The sequence below is a fragment of the Zootoca vivipara genome, chromosome 17 (genome assembly GCF_963506605.1).
Source record: "Zootoca vivipara chromosome 17, rZooViv1.1, whole genome shotgun sequence".
In the NCBI taxonomy this organism is placed as follows: Eukaryota; Metazoa; Chordata; class Lepidosauria; order Squamata; family Lacertidae; genus Zootoca; species Zootoca vivipara.
In genome coordinates this window covers 37163570-37185179 of record NC_083292.1, presented here as the reverse complement: position 1 = coordinate 37185179, position 21610 = coordinate 37163570, and the positions used below count along the sequence as shown (strand labels likewise).

The following is a 21610-nucleotide window of genomic DNA, read 5'->3' as shown; positions in this document are numbered from 1 at the left end:
TCCTTGCATTGCATTTGAAGCCTGTGCCTGCTATTAGTGACATAGCCTGTATAGAGTGTATTTTGTGAAACTGCCTGAATGCTTTGGGCCTGTCGGTAAAGGACTGAACTGACTGAAGAGTTGGAGTCGGACTGAATTTCGTCCAGCACAAAACTGCACTGCTACGAACCTACACGCTGGGGGAGCTGCACACTGCGTTTTGCATTCAGGAGCTGCTGCCACCTGGTGGCTATAGCATAAAAATGCATTATTTTGGAGAAACAAAATAAAAAAAATCCTTCCAGTAGCACCTTAGAGACCAACTAAGTTTCTTATGAGCTTTCGTGTGCATGCACACTTCTTCAGATTATTTTGGAGAGGAGGGTTGTTGTTGTTTTTTAAAAAGTCTTTATTTGATTTTTAAAATACAAATTTATAACAAAATCTATTGCAAACCCATATAAAGAGATTACTCTAAAGCGCAAGACTCCCCCCCCCCCACATGGGTCCTAAAGTCAACATTTACAACTGCATATCAATCTGTTATCCATGTTTTTATATATCTGAATTATCCATAGTCTTTGTTACCTTACAAGTGAGATTAAAATCCTGCTCATGCTTTCATCTGCTTACAATGGTCACCTAAATAAATTGTGAATCTTTCCCATTCTTTTTTTTAAAGTTCTTGTGCTCTTGGTTCCTGAGCTTTCCAGTTTAACCATTTCCGCATAGTCCATCAACTTGGTTTGCCATTCTTCCCTAGTCTTTCCCTCTCTGGGCTAGAGGAGGATTTTTTAACAGGGTTCCTTCTGTGGCAGCACTGCACTTGGGATCAGGTGCTGGAGCCAACACTGGAAGGAGAAGTTTCACTTCCAAAAGATCCTTCACAGGCTTTTCCACCCACTGAACAGATCACAGGCGCACAGGCTGCCTCTGGTACACATGCACAAGTGTGGGAGGGTGTGCTCATAGCTCAGTTGGCAAAGCAGGAGACTCCTAATCCCAGGATCGTGGGTTCAAGCTCCACATTGGGTGAAAGATTCTGGCCTTGCAGGGGGTTGGACTAGATTACCCTCGTGGTCCCTTCCCACTCTACAACTCTATGATTCTAGGTTGATATTTTTCTTTTTAGCTCCGGATCTTTCCCCGCGAAAACCCGCTCTTTAAAGCTCAGTCGGAACAAACATCGGTCCCTGGAAGACCTGGATTGACATTTGCTCTGATTCAGCTTCAGGGAGTGGGTTTTCATAGGGGGGAATGCTTGGGCAGGGATAGAAATGCTTTAAAAGGTGTGGATCTCTGGAAAGAGCAGGGCAAAGCGTAGGTGTGGATAAGCTCTAAGTGAATATCACATGTGAATCACTTTTTTGTGTTTCACCTACGGATGCAGCAGAGGTCTGAGAGGGGATGGCTGGTTTTTGGATTTTAGGGGCAGGGAAACAGCTTCTCTCTCTCTCTCTGTGTGTGTGTGTGTGTGTGTGTGTGTGAGAGAGAGAGAGAGAGAGAGAGAGAGAGAGAGAGAGAGAGAGAGAGAGAGAGAGAGATGACTGCTTCCTAAGAGGCCCGAGTGCGGCCTGATACCTGCAGCCTGATTTGAATGCCTGCCTGCTCCTCCCTCCTTAGTCTTTTTGCAAAGTGTAAACAGAGGCGGCTACACTTGCGGGCAAATTTCTCCCACCCACCTGCTGTCCTTTGTTTGATGCTGTAGTAGCTGGAAACTTGCACATGTGTTTCTCATCTTTTAGCTGCCCAGATGAAAAGCATTAGCACCCTATTGTGGGTTTCTGAATTTTTAAAATAGAGCTACCTTGAGCGCAGAGATAGATGCTAAGGTTGTGCAACAGATTCAGCCAAGGGAAGCAGCTTGGGTGGCTCTAAAAGTGGATGAGACAAAATCATGGAGCAGAAGGTTCTCAGTGGCTGCCAGCCACAAGGTTTACGTTCTCCCTCTGCTGTTGGAGGCAGGGTGCCTCTGAATACAGGTCCTCCTGGTGGCCAGAAGAGAGGCAAATCAGGCTGGAGAATGAATGTGAATTTGGCCCTTGCAAACCAGGGAGTTTCTCTACACACAAAGCAGGTCTGGGAATGGGTGTGACATGCAGAGAGGGTCATGGGGCCTGGGGGGAAATGCATTTTTCTCCATCTCTGGTGAAGACAGAGAGCAAGAACTCCAAGAGTCTTGGAGGGAGATATCTCTCATTTTGGCCCTAGAGCTGGACTGTTGGGGTCTCTCCCAATTCTTACAATTCCATGATTCTGTGCATTGGCAGACTCTGCTAAGGAGGAGCTAAAAAACAGCTGGAGGTCGAACAAAAGGGGCTGGCTGCAAGCGCTAGTTCGTAACCACCCCTCTCATCTCCATAAACACCCCCGCCTTCCTCTTTTAGGCACACAGAGACAGGAGAAGCTGCTCAATTTTTCTCTTTCTAAAAATGCTCAATATCTCATCACTTCGTACAGCTTTCAGTCCCATCTTCTGAATGGATTTACGATGAACGACCCACGTCTGTGTATCTTAAAGAGGAATCCTCCACGCAGCCGGCAAAGAGGGGCTGCGAATGGCTCCAAAAGAAGCCTGGAGCTCTTTCTTCTGACTCTGTCTTTGCTTTCTTCTCTCACTGGTAAGTCCTCCAAGGCTTGATAAGGTGATATGCGGGTGTTTTTGCAGGAAAAGACGTTCGTGTAGAAGGGCTCTCTGTCTGCTGAAGCGGCCTCACAATGCCGCCATGGTTCTGTTCTGGGAATATCTAAAATAAGCTACAATACGAGCAGAGCGTAAACAACAGAGGAGATGAAGCCAGGAGACTCGCCGTGCTGTAAAGGATGGATGCAGAGGCCGCCGTCTATTAAATCGTTTGAAACGGTACGACTTCCTTCTCAAGCAAGTGCATTTTAGGGTTGGAATACAGTGAGATACCTCGGTTTTCTTCCTCTCAGAATGGAGGTGGAGGGATTGAATCTTCTTTGCAGGAAATTTCATTTCCGTTTTAGCCGGGGAAAGCTGGTCCCGCAAGCGATTCTTCAAAGACTCCGTCCTGGGTTAATTCTTGAAGGCAAATATCTGGCTGCTTTGTGTTCAAAAAGGCAGGTTGCAATGATGCTTCTGCAGTCTGACAAAGCACCTTTCAGAATTGAATAAGGATATCCAATGCACTCTGAGTGGGTCTCCTCTTGCACTTGAACGAAAAGCTGCAGTGAGTGCAGGAAGCTGCTGCATAATTATTGGTGTGAGTGAGACCCTGACCCCATTTAACACATCTCCTCAGAGATCTACATTGGCTGGCGGTCTGTTGCAGGGCTAAATTTAAGGCATGGTACAAATTTAAGACTGGTACAAATTTAAGGCATGGTACAAATTTAAGACTTGTACAAAAAGCCCTCACTCAACAGCTGACCAGTTTATTTGAAGGATCACCTTAACCCATATATGCTCTGGAATTGGCACTGCTTACAAGTGCCACATAATATTCATTTCACACCTGCATGAAATCAGTCTTTTATTGTAGCAGCCCCTGCACATTGGAACTCCTTGCCTCCTAAAGGCGCTCTTTGTGGCGCCTGCTTAAAACCTTTCTGTCCAGGCAATTCTAACCAGACATACAGAATTTGGCATGTGCTTTAATCGAGGGCAGGGGCTCCCAGGATTCAGAAACCTTTTTTATTGTTGTTGTCTTTTTATCCACAGAGACATACAAAGAGCATAACTTAAAAGCTTGAGTAAAGGTCAGTTCCTGAAATTATTAGGCAAGCAGAAATCACAAAAGATATTGTGCAATATTATGTTTTAATGTTAATAATGTGTTTTAATCATTGTGTAGGAATGAAATACAGAGAATCATAACAAGTCACCCTGGGACCTTAGAGTGAAGGGTGTACAGTAAATTACAATTAATTAATTAATCAATCAATTAAACTATAATGAGTTCCACAAAGTCACAGACCGAGATGGTGGCATTACATTGCTCACTCTTCTGTTCATATATATTGCAGAATTAAACTATTCTAATCCAAAACGTACCCTCTGTTTAGCCCTCCCAGGCAATTTCAATTTATTGATCACCCTTTCAATTGAAGCTGTCTCCTCAACCATTTAATATACCAGTATTCTGGTGTAGCTTCTTCTAAATCCTCCAAAAACAGATAGTTCTTCACTTTGCCTTCCTTTAAAAGTTGACTGATCAACACTTTACTTCTCATATTTTTATTGCTGTTTGAGAAACTGCATAACACAATCCATTTCTATATATTGATTATTTATATTCTCAGTTTCATGAAATACTACATTCCAGAAATCTTTTTAAAACTGCTATTAGCTTAAGTCTTTGTTTTAATTATATCTTGAAGTTTTAAAACACCTGTTTTTAAGTTTTGTCCTTTTTGGCAGGTTGTTTGTTTGTTTAATTCAGGCATGTCCAACAGGTAGATAGTGATCTATGGGTAGATAGTGCCCTCCTAAAAAATGGGGCTTTCCTCCTCTGTAAAATAGCTTACAACATTGCCTGCACCCAAAAAAACAGGGCTTTCCTCTTCCCTAAAAAAAGCTTAACAACTTAACCCCCAAAAGGGGGTAGATCACTGCCAGTTTTTAACTCTGTGAGTAGATCACAGTCTATTGGGAGTTGGCCAGCCCTGGTTTAATTTAAAATCAAGAGGTTTATACATTTTGTTATGTAAAAATAACAAATAAATCCACACATTAAAAGCAAAGCTTTAAATCAATGATTCTGACAGACTTTTCCATCCATTGTCCCTTTCTTTGACTTTGTTTCTCCCTTTTCCTCCCTTCTTTTCCACCTCCCTGAACTTTTTAAGGTACTGCAAGTTTCAGAGTGCAGAATCCTCACCAGGAGAGGGAGAGGCTGAATGGGATCCTGGGAGGCTCTGTGTTGCTCCCTGTAAGTATTCCCCCCGAGAAAACACTGAAAAAGATTGAGTGGGATTTCCAGGGGAGAAATGGTTCGGGAATTCAGCTGGCTGAATTGATGGAAGGAAAACTGCAGAGGCTCAATCCAAGGGACAGGTTTGGTTCAAGATTGGAGATGGCCAATGAGACCACCCTGAGGATCAAAGACTTGGAAATGGATGACAGTGGGAAATATTCCATTAAAGTGAGGTTTATTTCTGCACAGTATGAAGATTACACCTTCCACCTCTCTGTGTATGGTAAGTAGTTCTTTATTCACCTGTGTCTATTTATTGTGCAATAGAGCCTGGAAAAGGAGCCAGTCTTTTTCTCATTCAGCAGTGTTGTTGCTGGGCAGTCGCTGACACCCGTGGTGGGCACAGATAACAATAACAATAATAAGAATAATGAATTAAATAATTAATAATGATTAAATAAATAATAACAATAATATTATAATAATTTATTCCCAGCCACTTTGGGCGGCTCCAAACAGAATATTAAAAACACGCTAAAACATTAAAAGCTTACCCAAAACAGAGCTACCTTCACATGTCTTCTAAAAGTCAGATAGTTGTTCATTTCCTTGACATTTGATGGGGGGGCACGTTCCAAAGGGTGGGCGCCACTACCGAGAAGGCCCTCTGCCTGGTTCCCTGTAACTTCGCTTCTCGCAGTGAGGGAACCGCCAGAAGACCCTTGGAGCTGAACCTCAGTGTCTGGGCTAAATGATGGGGGTGGAGATGCTCCTTCAGGTTTACAAGGCTGAGGCCGTTTAGGGCTTTAAAGGTCAGCAGCAACACTTTGAATTGTGCTGGGAAACACATGAGCTTTTTATCTGTTTTTCCACAGAACCAGTCCCAGAACCAAAAATCCTCTCCCAAATTGTCTCCAACAGCCCAGATGGCTGTAACGTGACCCTGCAGTGTCAGGTGGCTGAAAAGGGGGAAATCAACATCTCCTGGGAAAGAGGGGACGCCTTGAGAGACTTCGGAGATGGTTCAAAGTCATACCACCTCTCTGGCAATGGCAAAGATCTCCACTTGTTCTGGAAGCTCAACTCCTCAGATCCCAACATCACCTGCCTGGTCACCAATCCAGCTGATCAGAAAAGCATCTCCTTCAACTTGCAGCACATCTGCCAAACTGAAGGTGAGCAACTCTCCATTTTATTTAGAAAACTGCAGAAACCACTTAATTAAAAAACCATTAAGTTAATCTTTAAAAGCGCCTAAAACACTGTGTAAGCTGAACAGTTATTTGCCCTCCTCCCCTTCCTCATTATGCATTAGCTGGGTAGTAGACTGGGGTGTAACACTTCCCTTCCGTGTTAATTTCAAAATGAGCCTTAACGAAATGGAAAGATTTTAAATTTTTCAAATGGAAATCTAGAGAGATTCATGAACCAGTGCAAACTTAGGAATCGATCCTCATAACTAGCTTGCAAAATTCTAACAGAGTTCTAACAAACAAATCAATAAAGCTACAATTGGATTCAAGAAGGTCACAAAGAACTGAGAAGGAGGTGGAAGCCGAGGTCAGTTGGGGACAATGGCACGATTCCTGCCGAAAGCCAAGAGGTGGAATTCAGGGCATTGTCTTATCCGTTTCTTCTCTCTCTCTCTTTATGCTAGTGGTTTACAAAGGAATCTAGAATATTCATTAAAACATACTTTTAAAAGCAGCCCTCAAAAGCAAGTTACATAAAATTTTCAGATAAAACTAAAACCAGTACAGTAGTGCCTTGAATCTCAAATGCCTTGGCTCCCGAACGATCGAAACCAGGAAGTGAATGTTCCTGTTTTTGAACGATTTTTGGAACCTGAACATCCAACGCGACTTCTGTGGCTTCTGATTGGCTACAGGAGCTTCAGAAGCCGCACTTTGGTTTCCGAAAGTTTTGGATGTCAAATGGACTTCCGGAACGGATTCTGTTCAACTTCCAAGGTACGACTGTAATTTTAAAACAATCATTGTTACTAAAATTGCATGTTAGAAAGTGCATTCTCTGGTGATTTAAAATTATCTGGCGACTTTAACAAGAACACCAGGACCTACCTACCTACCTTCCGCCCTGCCTTCCTTCCTTCCTTCCTTCCTTTTTACCTTACAACATTTTCCCATATTCCCCCCCACCCAAAAATATGGACAGGTGGTCCAGTATCTCTCCGTTTAAGCCTTGTGGACATTTTTTAACAGAGAAACTTGTGGGAAAAGAATCCCCTCTCCAGCTGCATTTTATCATCCGAAAATTGCAGCTTTCACAAGCTTCAAAAGCTATAACAGACACTTTAAACACAGGCCTCTTTGTCTGCACCGTAATTTATGTGGCTCTTCTCATCCAGATAACGGCATTATAGTTAAAAGCACATTTATAACAGTGGTTATCTGAAAGTCTCCCTGGATACGTATATATTAAACCCAGAGTTTGGTTTCCCCGGCTAAAAAGCAGTTAAAGTTTGTGCCAACTACTTTCTGATCCCAGTCTTCAGAGAGCTTTTACTATGGCTCGGCTTCAAACAATACCTACCGCATACTTGGCTGGCAGATTTGCCATAATTCTAGTAGAGGACCACCTGTGCCCTTGCCCCATGAGAACTAAAGAGGACCTTATACATTACCTTCTTAGCTGTCCTCTTTACTCGAGCTTTAGAGGTGGGATTCTGCAAATCATACCCAATTCAATAAATAACCCCGAAGATCGCATAAAATTTTTATTAGTTGATGCCAACCCACAGATTTCCCACGTGGTAGTGGTCTATGTGATTAAGGCCATGAAAGCTAGGGAAACATTTTTGGCTGCCAAGGAAAAGATCCCTTTAACGTCTCCATAATTCATTTTTGTTGTACCTTCTTTTTGTTTTGTGGGATGAGGTCACTGCTGGGGCTGCATGCAATGAATTTTAATATTGTTGTGTAGATATTTGTGTAAAGGCTTGGTCTTCACAATAAATTTTATTGTTGTTCTATTAAATCCAGAGATAGTGTAGCCCAACAAGCTAGCTGTGGGACAGATTTCCCTACAAAGTCCAAAACATTCAACTTCTTTTCCACTTCACAGACTCAGCTGTGTTTTTGTCTCCAAGTCTAAAATGCATTGGGACTAACCATTATTTGAGCTTGCTTTCTCAGAGCAGAAAGAAGGTCGTTCATTGGCAGCCATCAAGCCAACATCTGGCATGAGAAAACATTTGGGGATTACGACATATGGGTTTTCTTTCCATGGAAAACAGCAGCTTTGGCAATGAATTGAGTTCTCTAACAATGAAAGGATTTCACAGCCGTTCGAGCACTCTCAGCACATCTTATAAACCACATAATAGTAGTAGTAGTAGTAATAATAATCTCCAAGTACATATAATAATGAGAAAGCAGCAAGGACAGAAATAGGAACCAGGTGAAGTGATCAGGAATAGACGACCACTGGGTGAAACTATTTTACCCCGCAATATACTATTTATTCCTCTATATCTGTTTTAAAAACTGAAAGTTTTCACAGTAGTCCTGCTAATGTCTTAATGACCTGTTTGCAATTTGTTTGTGAACATTCAATAAAGCATTTTTGTTCCTTAATAATAATAAAAAGTTTGTTGTCTTGATTTCTACTTCTTCTGATAAGTTTCGCCATTTCTGCACATTCCATTATTTTCTGTAACCATTCTTTTCCCGTTGGAACTACTTCTTCTTTCCATTTTAGGCAAAGATCTTTCTTCCTTTCTTTAAAAAAATTTATTGCATTTGATAATAACACATAATAAAACCATAAACAAAATACAACACAATGCAGCACAAAATACACAAATACAAACATAAAAAGGAAAAATATATGTGGCTTTCTTGTGGCTGTAGTTGTCTACAGAAATAAGTTTCTATAGTGCTGAGATAGCTCTGATCCCATCAGATAAGTGGAGGCTTTCAAGAAGCTGTTTGAGCATAGCTCTGGCTGAGACCCTTGTCCCTGCAACCCACCAATAAGCCATGGGTTCTCCCTTCAGAACACGTATTGCCCAACATTTTGGTGGTCTTCCAATATCTTGCACCTTATTTAAAACAATAACAACGACAACAAAAACCTATTATTTATCCAATCTTTACAGGTGGCAAACCATTCGGACTGCATTGGAGTGGGAGCTGGAGTTTTCTCATCATTTTCTTTATAATTTTGCTCCTCTTGGCTGGATTTGGGATAAAGACCTGGAAGAAAAGAAGAAAGATGCCGCCCAACAGAGGTAGGAATCTTTTTGTAAGAGCAGAAGGAAAGTCTTGAGGGAACCAACCAAAGCATCAGCTAAAAAAGCCAATGCAATTCTGGGCAGCATCAATAGGAGTATAGCATCTAGATCAAGGGAGGTATTCTGTATTCTGTATTCTGCTCTGGTCAGACCTCACCTGGAGTACTGTGTCCAGTTCTGGGCACCACAGTTCAAGAAGGATACTGACAAGCTGGAACGTGTCCAGAGGAGGGCAACCAAAATGGTCAAAGGCCTGGAAATGATGCCTTATGAGGAACGGCTTACGGAGATGGGCATATTTTGGCCTGGAGAAGAGAAGGGGTTAAGGGGTCATATGATAGCCATGTTCAAATATATAAAACATAGCTGCCAAGTTATCCCTTTTTTAAGGGAAATTCCCTTATGCTGAATAGGCTTCCTCGTGAGAAAAGGGAAAACTTGGCAGCTATGATATAAAAGGATGTCATATAGAGGAGGGAGAAAGGTTGTTTTCTGCTGCTCCAGAGAAGCGGACACAGCACAATGGATTCAAACTACAAGAAGATACCACCTAAACATTAGGAAGAACTTCCTGACAGTAAGAGTTGTTCGGCAGTGGAATTTGCTGCCAAGGAGTGTGGTGGAGTTTCCTTCTTTGGAGGTCTTTAAGCAGAGGCTTGACAGGCATCTGTCAGGAAGGCTTTGATGGTGTTTCCTGCTTGGCAGGGGGTTGGACTGGATGGCCCTTGTGGTCTCTTCCAATTCTATGATTCTATGATCCATTGGGATGGCCATCCTGCCCCCCACAGTTTATCTCTGAAACTTGAGTACCTTTCAGTGGGGGTTTAGGGTTCCAATACATGGTTCTGTACCCTTAGAGGCAGTCGTAATAAATAAAAAAAATAAAAAAATTGTCCAGTACCACCTTAGAGACCAACCAAGTTTGTTCTGGGTATAAGCTTGCGTGTGCATGCACACCTTCGGGTATCATAATTTTGGGGTTGCAAACCCGGAAGTGTCGCGCGCATGCGCAGAAGCGGCACCTCATGTGGACTTTTTCGGGGTATGTAAGGACCCCCGGAACGAATTAAGTTCATATCCAGAGGGTCCACTGTACACTAAAATTGCTAAAAATGCTAAATATCTCATTACATATGCTAAAGCTATTTTTGGTCATCTGCATCCTATCCCTTGCTTTTTCCCTATGACTAATTGCAGTCGTTAACAGTCGTCAACAGGTTTACCATACCCATTGAGTCATCCACCCATCTCCTACTACCCTTCTGAGAAATACTCCACCCCACTAGGGTTGCCAGACTCAATAGAGGACAGGACTTCTGCTCTCTTTTGAGTCTGGAAACCTTAAAGAGGAACCAGCAGACCCTTTGTTTAATTTCCAAGCAAAGGGTCTGCTGGTTTCTCTTTAAGGTTTCCAGACTCAAAAGAGAGCAGGGCAATTAAAGGCACAGAAGTCCTGTCCTCTATTGAGTCTGGCAACCCTACACCCCACCCTTCCACTATATATCAGGGTCTGGTGACTTCTATTTCAGTGTACCTGAAGAAGTATGCATGCACACGAAAGCTTATACCAAGAACAAACTTGGTTGGTCTCTAAGGTGCTAATGGACAATTTTATTATTTTTATTATTATTTATTTATTTCGACTCCGTCAGACCAACACGGCTACTACCTGAACCTTTGAGGCAGGTGTGGGTGACCCCATGGAGTATAAATGTCTTACGTTCTCCACTGCAGCTACCTCCATGATGCCAACAGAGGAGGCACTTCCTGAGCCTCAGTACTCAGAGGTTGTAAAGAGGAGCCCCCCGGAAGGCAATGATGACCAGGTGAGAACTTCTTGCAGAATAGAATGGTGGTGGTGGTGATATGACCTTGTTCGTAAGACCCCCCTTTAACCCCCTACCATCTTCACTATTGGAAGCGAAATATTTACACTCCACTTCTATGTGTCTGCTCTGCGTTAAAACACTTGAGCATGTATTACTGTACTGTTCATATTATTGGGCGTTCACTCCTTATATATGGCACCCATTTTAATTAATGTTTTGGGCAGATCTGAGCTGGATCTAGACACATCAAAAAAAACGTTTCAGGAAAATGTGTTGTAAACCTCGTAAGGAGAAATCACGTTGTCTAAAGATGGAGCTCTACAACGCCATCTGGTGTCACAGTTACAATTCATTTAAACCCCTTTTTTTAACCAATGTAGCTGAGTCCCTGGTGACTATACATATACATAGCTATATATCTCTATCAATATCAATATAGAGATATAGAGATATAAATGTCTACCTATTTTTAATTTTTAATTTTAATTAAATTGTTTGTTTCACACTTTAGAATATTCATTTAAACAACCTTAAAGTATCAATGACTTCCCTTCTTCTCTTTCCATGGTTCATTTTGAATATCATAAATCCCTGCATATTTTACATAAGCTAAACCATTCAGTATTCCATTCTTACATCCATCAAAACTTATTTACATTGTTGAATTTGTCTTCATGCTGCCCACGATTTTAAATGTACACAATTCCCCCCCCATATTCAACAAACATTTTCCGAACTTCTTTAAATTTATGTTCTTCTTGTTCTCTTATTCTATAAATTAGGTCCGCAAGCTGTGCATATTCCATCAGCTTAAGTTGCCATCCTTCTTTAGTTGGGACCTCGCTCGTTTTCCATTTTTGGGCTAAGGAAACATAGGCCACGGTGGTGGCATACATAAATAATCTTTTTTGACACCTGGGAATTTCCTAGTCCCTGGTAGGGTTGCCAGACTCAATAGAGGACAGGACTTCTGTGCCTTTAATTGTCCTGCTCTCTTTTGAGCCTGGAAACCTTAAAGAGAAACCAGCAGACCCTTTGCTTGGAAATTAAACAAAGGGTCTGCTGGTTCCTCTTTAAGGTTTCCAGACTCAAAAGAGAGCAGGACAATTAAAGGCACAGAAGTCCTGTCCTCTACTGAGTCTGGCAACTCTAGGGAGTCCCTGGTAACTTTTACACTTCTCCCTCATTTCGCCAGACTCCACTAGTGAAGTCACAATTGAGGTGGCAAAATTATGTACGTTTAAATCTCCTTGCCATCTTTGCTCGTGTTCAGCAAGCCATTCTGCACTCTCCCTCCCGCCAGCTGAGCCCTCTCCCACAAGCAGGCCATCAGCTCTCCTCCCTTGCGAAGATAGCAGCAGCAAATGCAAAGCAGGAAGAGATGGGAAATGTCATTTCTGCTGTGTGGGTGCTCGTTCTGGCGGCTGCTCCTCGTTCAAGAGGTCCAGAGATCTGAACCAGAGCCTTTTGCCTTACACCCCTGCCTCCCCACCCCATTCCAACCTGCTCTGTACACTGGTCATCAGGAGAGATGCTTGTTTTAATGCCCCTATGCTGAGGTTGCAGGTGGTAGTTGAGGATGAAGATGTCTCAGTACTGAAACCCTCGTCCTTCCCTGCCTCTCTGCACCTGCAGTCTGTCCTCATGAATGCAGGTTGCCAAACGAAAACAAGGCCCCCCCCCAACTTGTTGAATCACAGGACAGGAATCGACTGGCTCTTTCAGTCTGTTGTTGTTCTACAGTTGCTTAGAATAAACATTTCTGTTTATAGTTGTTTTCTTTTCTCTCTTCCTTCGTTTGTAATTTGCGTGTTTGTTTCTGTTTTGGAAGTGAGGGCTGCCTTGAAAACAATGCGATTCAGAGGAAGCTTCCACAAATTTAAAATAAATAACCACAGCACTTACCCATCTCCCCAAACATTGTTCAGAGCTACTTTCTGGCTCGGAGGAAACTCACAGGAAGCCCAGTCTCTTGGAATAGAAGACTGCAAACCCTCACTCACAGGTGCTGAGAGCGTCCTATCAGCTTAGGTTAACTTTTCTTAAAATTGTTGTTGTTGTTGTTTAGTCGTTTAGTCGTGTCCGACTCTTCGTGACCCCATGGACCAGAGCAAGCCAGGCACTCCCGTCTTCCACTGCCTCCCGCAGTTTGGTCAGACTCATGTTCATAGCTTCGAGAACACTGTCCAACCATCTTGTCCTCTGTCGTCCCCTTCTCCTTGTGACCTCCATCTTTCCCAACATCAGGGTCTTCCAGGAAGTCTTGTCTTCTCTTCTATTAAAATATTGTTTGTTGTTTAGTCGTTTAGTCGTGTCCAACTCTTTGTGACCCCATGGGACCAGAGCACACCAGGCACTCCCGTCTTCCACTGCCTCCCGCAGTTTGGTCAAACTCATGTTCGTAGCTTCGAGAACACTGTCCAACTATCTCGTCCTCTGTCGTCCCCTTCTCCTTGTGCCCTCAATCTTTCCCAACATCAGGGTCTTTTCCAGGGAGTCTTTTCTTCTCTTCTATTAAAATATAGATGGAGTCAAACTTGGGGCCTACTGTTAATATCTTCTTCCCTATGCTTTTAAGTGAGTCTGTGCTAAAGGCAAGCATCAAAATATTAAGCAGGATTATATATCTAACCTTAACTTTGACCCCTTATAAAGCTACAGTTGGGGTGTATCTTGCAAGCTTGGCACGAGAATTAGCAATGGATAGATTAAATTCTGTTTCTTCCGATTTCTGATTTTGCCAATCTCAAGGTTATTTCAACACATTTCTGCATCCACTTGTGATTTTGTTTTGTTTTTTAAAGTCCCCATGAAAATTCACCACAATCTTAGTACGCATTTCTCCTAATAAATGCTTTTCCGGGTATGTATTCGTTGTATATACAGTGGTACTTCGACTTACGAACGACTCGACAACCGAATTTTTCGACTTACGAATGGGGCAAATGGGCGAACGCTTACAAATTTCTCGACGTCCGAACGGAAACCGCGGCGGTTTTAGATAGGGTTTTTTCGGCTTGCGAATTTTTTCGTTTCCAATGCATTCCTATGGGAAATCGCGTTTCCAGTGGCGCTTTTTGACTTACGAATTTTTCTACCTACAAAGGTGCCTTCGGAACGGATTAAATTCGTAAGTCGAGGCACCACTGTAATATTAAATCCTGTTAAGCAGCCTAGAACTTTTCAGGTCCCTCCAAGCCTTAGGCAACACATAATTTATAAGCTATTTTTTCAGCTAATGCTAAACTGCACATCTATTTGTACAAAAGTGAAAGTTTCAAATACTGCAAGGCTTCCCATTTAGGGGCCTTTGAGGTTGTAGCAGAGGTTTGGCACTTCTGAAAAGAAACAGGGGAAATATATTCGCTGTTGTGAAAATAAAGTAACGAGGAAGTAACGAGATAACAGCTGGTTCTTTCTAAGTCGGTAATCACCTTATTGAGCGTGGCTTAGAAACACACTTTGCTTATTTATGCTGCAAACCGGTGGACAGATGGAAAACATTCAACTTCCTCCAGGCAATTATGTTTGCGTAGGAAAATGATATTTGCACAATGCCTTAAGAGCACCTGAATATATCCGGAAATGACCCCTTAGCAGCTGCTGGATATAAATCCATTGTTAGGCATACACAGAGCAGCACTCACTGGGTTGCATCACACCTTTTAGTTTCAGTGGATCTACTTTGAGTAGAACCAACATTGGATACGACCCATTTTTTATGTACTATATAAACACTAGGATGGGAAAACATGTAATAATAGCTTAGGGGGTAGGTTGCTGGCAGGGTGAGTCTTGAAGGCTTGGTGTTGCATACACCCCAGTCTCCAAACGGGTGGGGGGATTTCAGGGGTTCAGTTTCCTTGCGAATGAAGGTGAATGGAGACTGTGGAGTCTTTGGGATATATGATTTTATTTTCAAATATATGCAACCTTGAGGGTAGCATGGGAGAGGTAGTACTTCTGGTGGGGGACATGTCATGCTCTTTCCGGGGTACTTTGTCCTGCACTCAGCTCTCGCCTGTGGCTCCCAGAAGCTGTCAGAATGCGACAGCGGCCACAATCCTGGGAAATGGCTTTGACTGGCCAGCTAAACCAAGCGAGAGGAGCCGATGGATCTCAAACCCTCGGTGAGTCAGGGACTTCCTCTGCATGTGAAAACAGGTTCTGGCAGACTGAGTGGACAAGACCAAGAGTGGCTTTGTGTTTCATAAGAAGCAGCCACTACGCCCCACAGTTTACACTGAGCACTGGTCCTAGGGAAGGACCGCTTGATGCAGGGATGGGGAATGTCTATAACCCTGCAGAAGTTGCTAGTTTCCATGGCTCCTCATTATCCTGATATCAGGGACTGAACTGAGGAGGAATGGTGGAGAGCGCCTCCCCCTCCTCCTGAACCTTCCCGAGAAGAGGAGGACAGTATAGATTTACAATGGTGGTTTGCAGAGGGTCACAGCTCAGAGACAGAAGAGGTTAAAAGCTGAGAAGAAATGGGAGAAGCAGAACAGGAACAGCTGGCTGACATGTTATCACTAGAGAGCATTCCAGGCCCCCCTTCTCCCAGAACACGGCGAGCAATGAAAGTAGGAGAGCAGAGAGCCCGGAGGCAATTGTCTAGGCCAGTGATGGCCAAACCTGGCCCTCCAGCTGTTTTGGGACTACAACTCCCATCATCCCTAGCTAACAGGACCATTAGTCAGGGATGATGGGAATTGTAGTCCCAAAACAGCTGGAGGGCCAAGTTTGGCCATCACAGGTCTAGGCAGCGAAGCATGAATGGGGAACATCTGTGGACCATGTCCAGATGCTGCTGGGAGCTGTCCAACAACATCTGGAAGGTCACCAGTTCCCCATCCCTCCTTTATTCCTAAAACCTCTGGTCCCCTGGTGTTGCTGGACTGCAGCTCCTGTCACCCGAGACAGTGCGGCTAGTGGTCTGGGAGGATGAGAGGTCTCATTCAACAACTTCTAGAGGGCCACAGGTTGCCCAAACCCAATTCAACACTTTCCCCTGTTCGGTTCCTCAATATAAACCCCTTGCTCCCTCTCTGGAAGCTGCTATCAGCAAGCCAGTTTTCTTCCTGTCCATCATCGCACACCCTCTGTTCATCCTTGCTTTTGTAGACCTCTTTCCTTTTTGCACTCCACCTTGCCTAGAATACTCTGCCTGTCCTTTCTTGATTTAGAGCAGTGATGGCCAAACTCGGCCCTCTAGCTGTTTTGGGACTACAATTCCCATCATCCCTGACCACTGGTCCTGTTAGCTAGGGCTGATGGGAGTTGTAGTCCCGAAACAGCTGGAAGGCCAAGTTTGGCCATCACTGGTTTGGAGCATCTTAGACGACTGCAGACGTATCTTCAGGGGGCATGCCACATCTAAATGGCAGAGCCCACACGTTGCCTGAAAGAAGGTCCCAGGTCCACTTCTCAAAATCTCATGCAAGGACTGGGAAAGATGAGCAGCGTTTGCAAGATCCAAAGTCTTGCATAGCCGCCATGCCTCCATTCTCAGTGGCTCCCAAAGGCTACTATAAATGATATAAGAAGAGAATCACACATGTGAATCTTGGCCATTCAATGTGCATCATCCAAGTGGTTTTAGCACAGGGCCTGTAAAGGATATTATTTTGTTTCCCTCTTTCAGGAACATGCTCATCTGCACGATACCACAGTATATGCAATGCTGCAGCTTCCCGCACGTCATTCTGAACAGGTCACGTGAGCAAGGTGAGGCTGCAATTTGGAACAGAGGAAATTCATGCTAACAGACCCTCCAAGTGTCCCTATTTTCCAGAGACGTCCATGATTTAGAGAAGCAGTCCTGGTTTCTGATTTGATCCTGGAATGTCCCACTTTCCCTTAGGACAGGCATGTCCAACAGTAGTAGATTACCGGCTCCCCCAAAGAAGCTCAACCCAGGGCTTTCCTCCTCCCTAAAAAAAGCTCAACAACTTTGACCTGCACCCCAAAAAACACCACTTTCCTTCCTAAAAAAACACATCTTAGCCCTGCACCCCAGAAATGGGGGTAGATCACTGCCAGTTTTTAACTCTCTGCGTAGATTGCAGTCTATTGGGAGACTTAGGACATTTCACTGGAGAAATGTTGGATGGTATGGAGTTATCCTACTCCAAGCCGTCTGAAAGCAATCCTGTACAGTCGTACCTTGGATCCCGAACGCCTTGGGTACTCGGATGTTTTGGCTCCCGAACGCCTTAAACCCCAGAAGTGAGTGTTCCAGTTTGCGAACATTGGCTTCCTGCAGCCAATCAGAAGCCGTGCTTTGGTTTCCAAACGTTTTGGAAGTCGAATGGACTTCCGGAATGGATTCCATTCAATTTCCAAGATACAGCTGTCTAGGGAAGGTTTTTTAATGTTTAATGTTTTATTATGTTTTTATATACAGTATGTTGGAGCCACCCAGAGCGGCTGGGGCAACCCAGATATAAATAGTAAAATTATCATTATGGAATGGAACGTCCCTATTTTCATCAGAGAAATGTTGGAGGGTACATGCTAAGTTGCTCTTATTGAGCCCCAACAGGAGAAAAGTGGCAAGCTTTAAACACCTCTTAAAGACGCTTCTATTTAAGCAGGCATTCTGGGGCTCATAAGATTCATCGCATTGTTGTGTTTTGGTATTCATTGATATTTACTGAATGTTTTTATCAATGGCTTCTCTGTTTTTAGCTATGTATTTCTGGTTTCAAATTCTGTATACACATTTTTATTTTTCGATTTTTCCTCCTTCGTAAACTGCTTATTAAATTTGCATTTTAAGGAAATTATTGGTGGTGATGGTGAAAACTTGCTGATGAGGGAGCAAGAAAACATGTTAAAATGGGCATTACTCCCTTGATGTTTGCTTTACTGAGGGGCTAACAGAGCAATCAAAAATGAATTGCTATATTTCTTATTTGTTTGCTAACTCTGCTCTCCATTACATGATGGAACAACTGTGGACACGAGATATTAAAGCTTAATGGTTCTAGCCTAGGAAACAGAAAACTGAGGTCATTCTGAAAGATTGTACATTTCTTTCTGTTTTCCTTTTCCCTGCAGGTCTGATAAAATGGGGAATTCCAAATTTTCAAGGCATTTTTCCATTACCACGGAGGCCTGGGCTGTTGGAAATATCAGGAATCGCTGCTGTATTTACTCCACTCCTTGCCAAGTACATTTTTGCAATTGGTTAAAGAGCTTGCTTGCTTGCTTTTCCCACCGTCTGTAAAATCCAGCCCTTTCTCCATCCCGAATCAGAGCATCTTACTCTGTTTTAAATTTGGTCCATTTGCCGTCTTGAATCAAATACGTATTTGCAGACATTCCAAATTACCTGTTTATTTATTTATTTTAAACAGCTCACTAGGTGTGCTGGGCCAAGAGGAAGTCTGTGCAAAGGCAATTTCTGGTCCCCCCGCAAGAAAAAGGGAACCATTAATGAATTGTCAGAAAGGCAGACATATAGGCACCATATGGAGCTTATAAACCACTTAAGTGTTCCATTTTTATATTATGTACAATCATTATGTTAGTACTGCAGATTTCTAGGGAAGATGCAGGCATGAATTATATCTGTCTAATTCCGATTCCCTTTTGTTTGAGAACAGGGCAAAGCTTCTTTTTTAAAGTAACTTCCCTTTTCTGTTTCTCTTTTTTTATTTTATTGACAATACATCATCAGACCTTCTATCATAGCATATGATTTATCATTAGAAATGTACTTCGCTAAGAACGAAAGAGAATTGTTCCTACTTCCTCTGCCAGAGAGGGTCAATCTGGGGGGAACAGTTTCTGCAACAGAAGTTCAATTCACAGAGGCATTTTCCTGGGGACGATGACAACAAAAACCAAGCGGATTTGCCCATGGTGATAGAGCCTCATAAATAGTCCCACACATAGCAAAAACCACCATTCTCATGGTATTTTTGCAGATCAAGGCATCACAAGGCGTGTCTGAGGTCCAGAAGTGCTGACAGCTTGGGGGCCTCTGAAGTTCCAGGGAAACTTTTACTCAGAAAAAGCCCTCAGTCACCTGGCAGTGATAAGATCAGCCTCAAAGCCACCAAATTTCTAAGAACTTCTGAAAGAGCTCTGAGAATCAGGAAGAAAAATGGAAACCTCTTTGATTGGAAGAGGAGAAAACTTTTGAGAAGAGCCTTGCTAATGGCTGCTTTACCTTCCGATTCTCTGTTTTTGAAGAGGAAAAAAAGATTTCTCTTCTTTCAAACAGCTATCGACTTAAGCCTTGTCATGAGGACTGTGGACCATGGGTTTGCTTTTCCATGCTACTGTTTTTCCTCCTTTTCTCCATTTTTAATACACAGACATCATAATGAGTGGCTTCTGTTGCAACCACACCAAAGAGGGAGACACAGCTGGGCTAAGGGGAACCAAAGTTCACAGAAAAGACAGACAGACAGACAGACAGATACAGTCATACCTTGGTTGTCAAACGCCCTGGAACCCGGACGTTTTGGATCCCGAACGCTGCAACCCTGGAAGTTATTGGAACCTGAACGTCTGACGATGCTTCCGATTGGCTGCAGGAACTTCCTGCAGCCAATCAGAAGCCCCAATTTGGCTTTCAAACATTTTGGAAGTCGAACGGACTTCCGGAACAGATTCCGTTCAACTGTAGATAGATGGATGGATAGATATAGGGGAAATGGCTGGTTTAGGGGCCTTGGTGTGTTCATTGGCACAGTATTCTAGACAAAAGTTGGGAGTTGGAGGCCTCTGAAATGGACTTGTTGGAAACGAAGGCGGGACTACTTCTGCAACATATTGTTCCAATTCTCACTTTTGTTTATTATTTGCTGTTGTCTTGGGAGTTACATGAGTGTATTTTGTACTATAGTTTGTGTTCCCATTTTTGAAAGGGAGTGTGATATATGTATTTATTCTTGCAAAGCTGCCTTAATGCCATTGGTCCACCTCTGTAAGTAGCTGTAGGTGGGGTGTGGGGGTGTGGCAAGGATTAGCCCCTTCAAATGAACAGGGACCAATTTAGGTTTGATGAAGCGCTAAGCCCTTTATAATGGGGCCCTTTATATGTCCAGCTGTCCTTTGGCAACCACAAATTGTCGCTGTTCTTTGTGTTGAATATATCCTGCATGGTAATTTATGGACCTAATAGGTATCCAAAGCCATTTGCACGTAACAAAATATGTATTTTGTCAAAGTAATTGTTGGACTGAAATGCAATTATGAAGAAGTATATTAATAGTGAAATAATTATTAAGCTCTAACTTAAAATGATGTAGGTTTTATTTTATTAGTTTTTTATCTTATATTTTGGAAATGTACATCCAGGGTTTTTTCCCTTTGAATTTTTTTTGGGAGGCCCAAGAGCCCTAAGCTATAACTTGTTTAGCTTATACGTAAATATGGCACTGCAAAGGAAGCAAACATGCATGTGAGCAACGGGTTCACCATAGTCACCCACCCTCTGGCCCTACCTACATCCTCAATCAAGGTTGTGCTATTGTGTTAATGTTGGAGGCGAGTCCAAGAGGAAGTCTTCAGTCCAGCCCGGATACGGAGGCTGCCAAAGAAGGGAGGAGAGAGAAGCTTTTGGCTTCTGAGTCAAAATTACTGCCTTTTGCTGTGGGTCTCTCTAACTGCATCAAAGGGGCAGGCAGTGTGTTGCCCTGCCCTCCAGATGTTAGGCTCCCCATCCCATTATCCCTGGTGGTTGGTCAAACTGGCTCCTGAGTCTAATGGGAGGAGTTGCTCCTATTGTTATCTGTCGTGATCCTCTCTCACCCTTCCTCCCAAAGGAGCCCAGGATGGTAGACAACAACATAGCAAAATAATACATTTTTTTATTTAAAATGAAAAGCATATTTAAAGCATTGGAATCATTCAGTAACATCTGGAGAGAACCACATGGACACCCCAAGCCATGCAAAATACAACCTACCTGAAACATGAACCAAGTCTTTTGCTCTTTTTATTTATGTTTAAATGTAATGCTGTTGTACTTTGTATTGGTTAATAAACTCATTTGTTTAATTATCTGGTGCCTTCTGATCTGGAGGTGGGGGCTCTGCCAAGCTGCATCTCATTCCAGGCCTGTGTGGTCCCCAGTTTACTGAAAGAGTAGACTTCATCCTGGAGGCGACTTGGGTGGGCAGAGATTACACGCTAGCAGAGTTGTCATAGCAGCCTTACTAAAAGAGCCTCCTTCCCCTTTGATGCACAACAGCTGTACATTTTTCCTCCAACGTTGGAGGCAGCTATCCGGTCATTAGGATATTTTATGGCATATGCCAGCTAAAGCAATCAGACTACCATCTAATAAAGTGATTGCCCTGCGGCTCTCACCGGAAGGACTCAAGGGGGAATCAAAGTTCAGTTCAGTTGGCCTTTGGCCAACAGGATCCTCCAGATAATAGCCAATAAAAGTGACCCGCCTAGCCCAGCATCCTATTCTCACAGTGGCCAACCAGGATCTGGGCACAAGAGCAGCTCTTCCCCTCCTGTGTTGTCCAGCAACTGGTATTCAGAAGCAACACTGCCTCTGGCTGTGGAGACAGAGCTTAGCCATCCTGGCTGGTAGCCATAGCCTTCTCCTGCATGAAAATACTGCCTCTCTGTGTGTTTCTTGCACAGTGGTGGCAGCCACACAACCATTTTGGACAGCAAAGAAAATGCCACGCTGC

At 43.2% G+C, this 21610-nt stretch overlaps 1 protein-coding gene across 1 annotated transcript; it reads left to right on the top strand.

The window, feature by feature from the left end:
* The first annotated feature begins 2253 nt into the window (after positions 1-2253).
* LOC118079423 (SLAM family member 5-like) lies at positions 2254-20963 on the top strand. The gene is made up of 6 exons (XM_060269727.1): positions 2254-2600; positions 4792-5142; positions 5735-6034; positions 8980-9111; positions 10849-10940; positions 18006-20963. Exons 1-6 carry the CDS (start codon positions 2471-2473, stop codon positions 18009-18011), a joined length of 1011 nt encoding a protein of 336 aa, XP_060125710.1. The 5' UTR covers positions 2254-2470; the 3' UTR covers positions 18012-20963.
* The last annotated feature ends 647 nt before the right edge of the window (positions 20964-21610 follow it).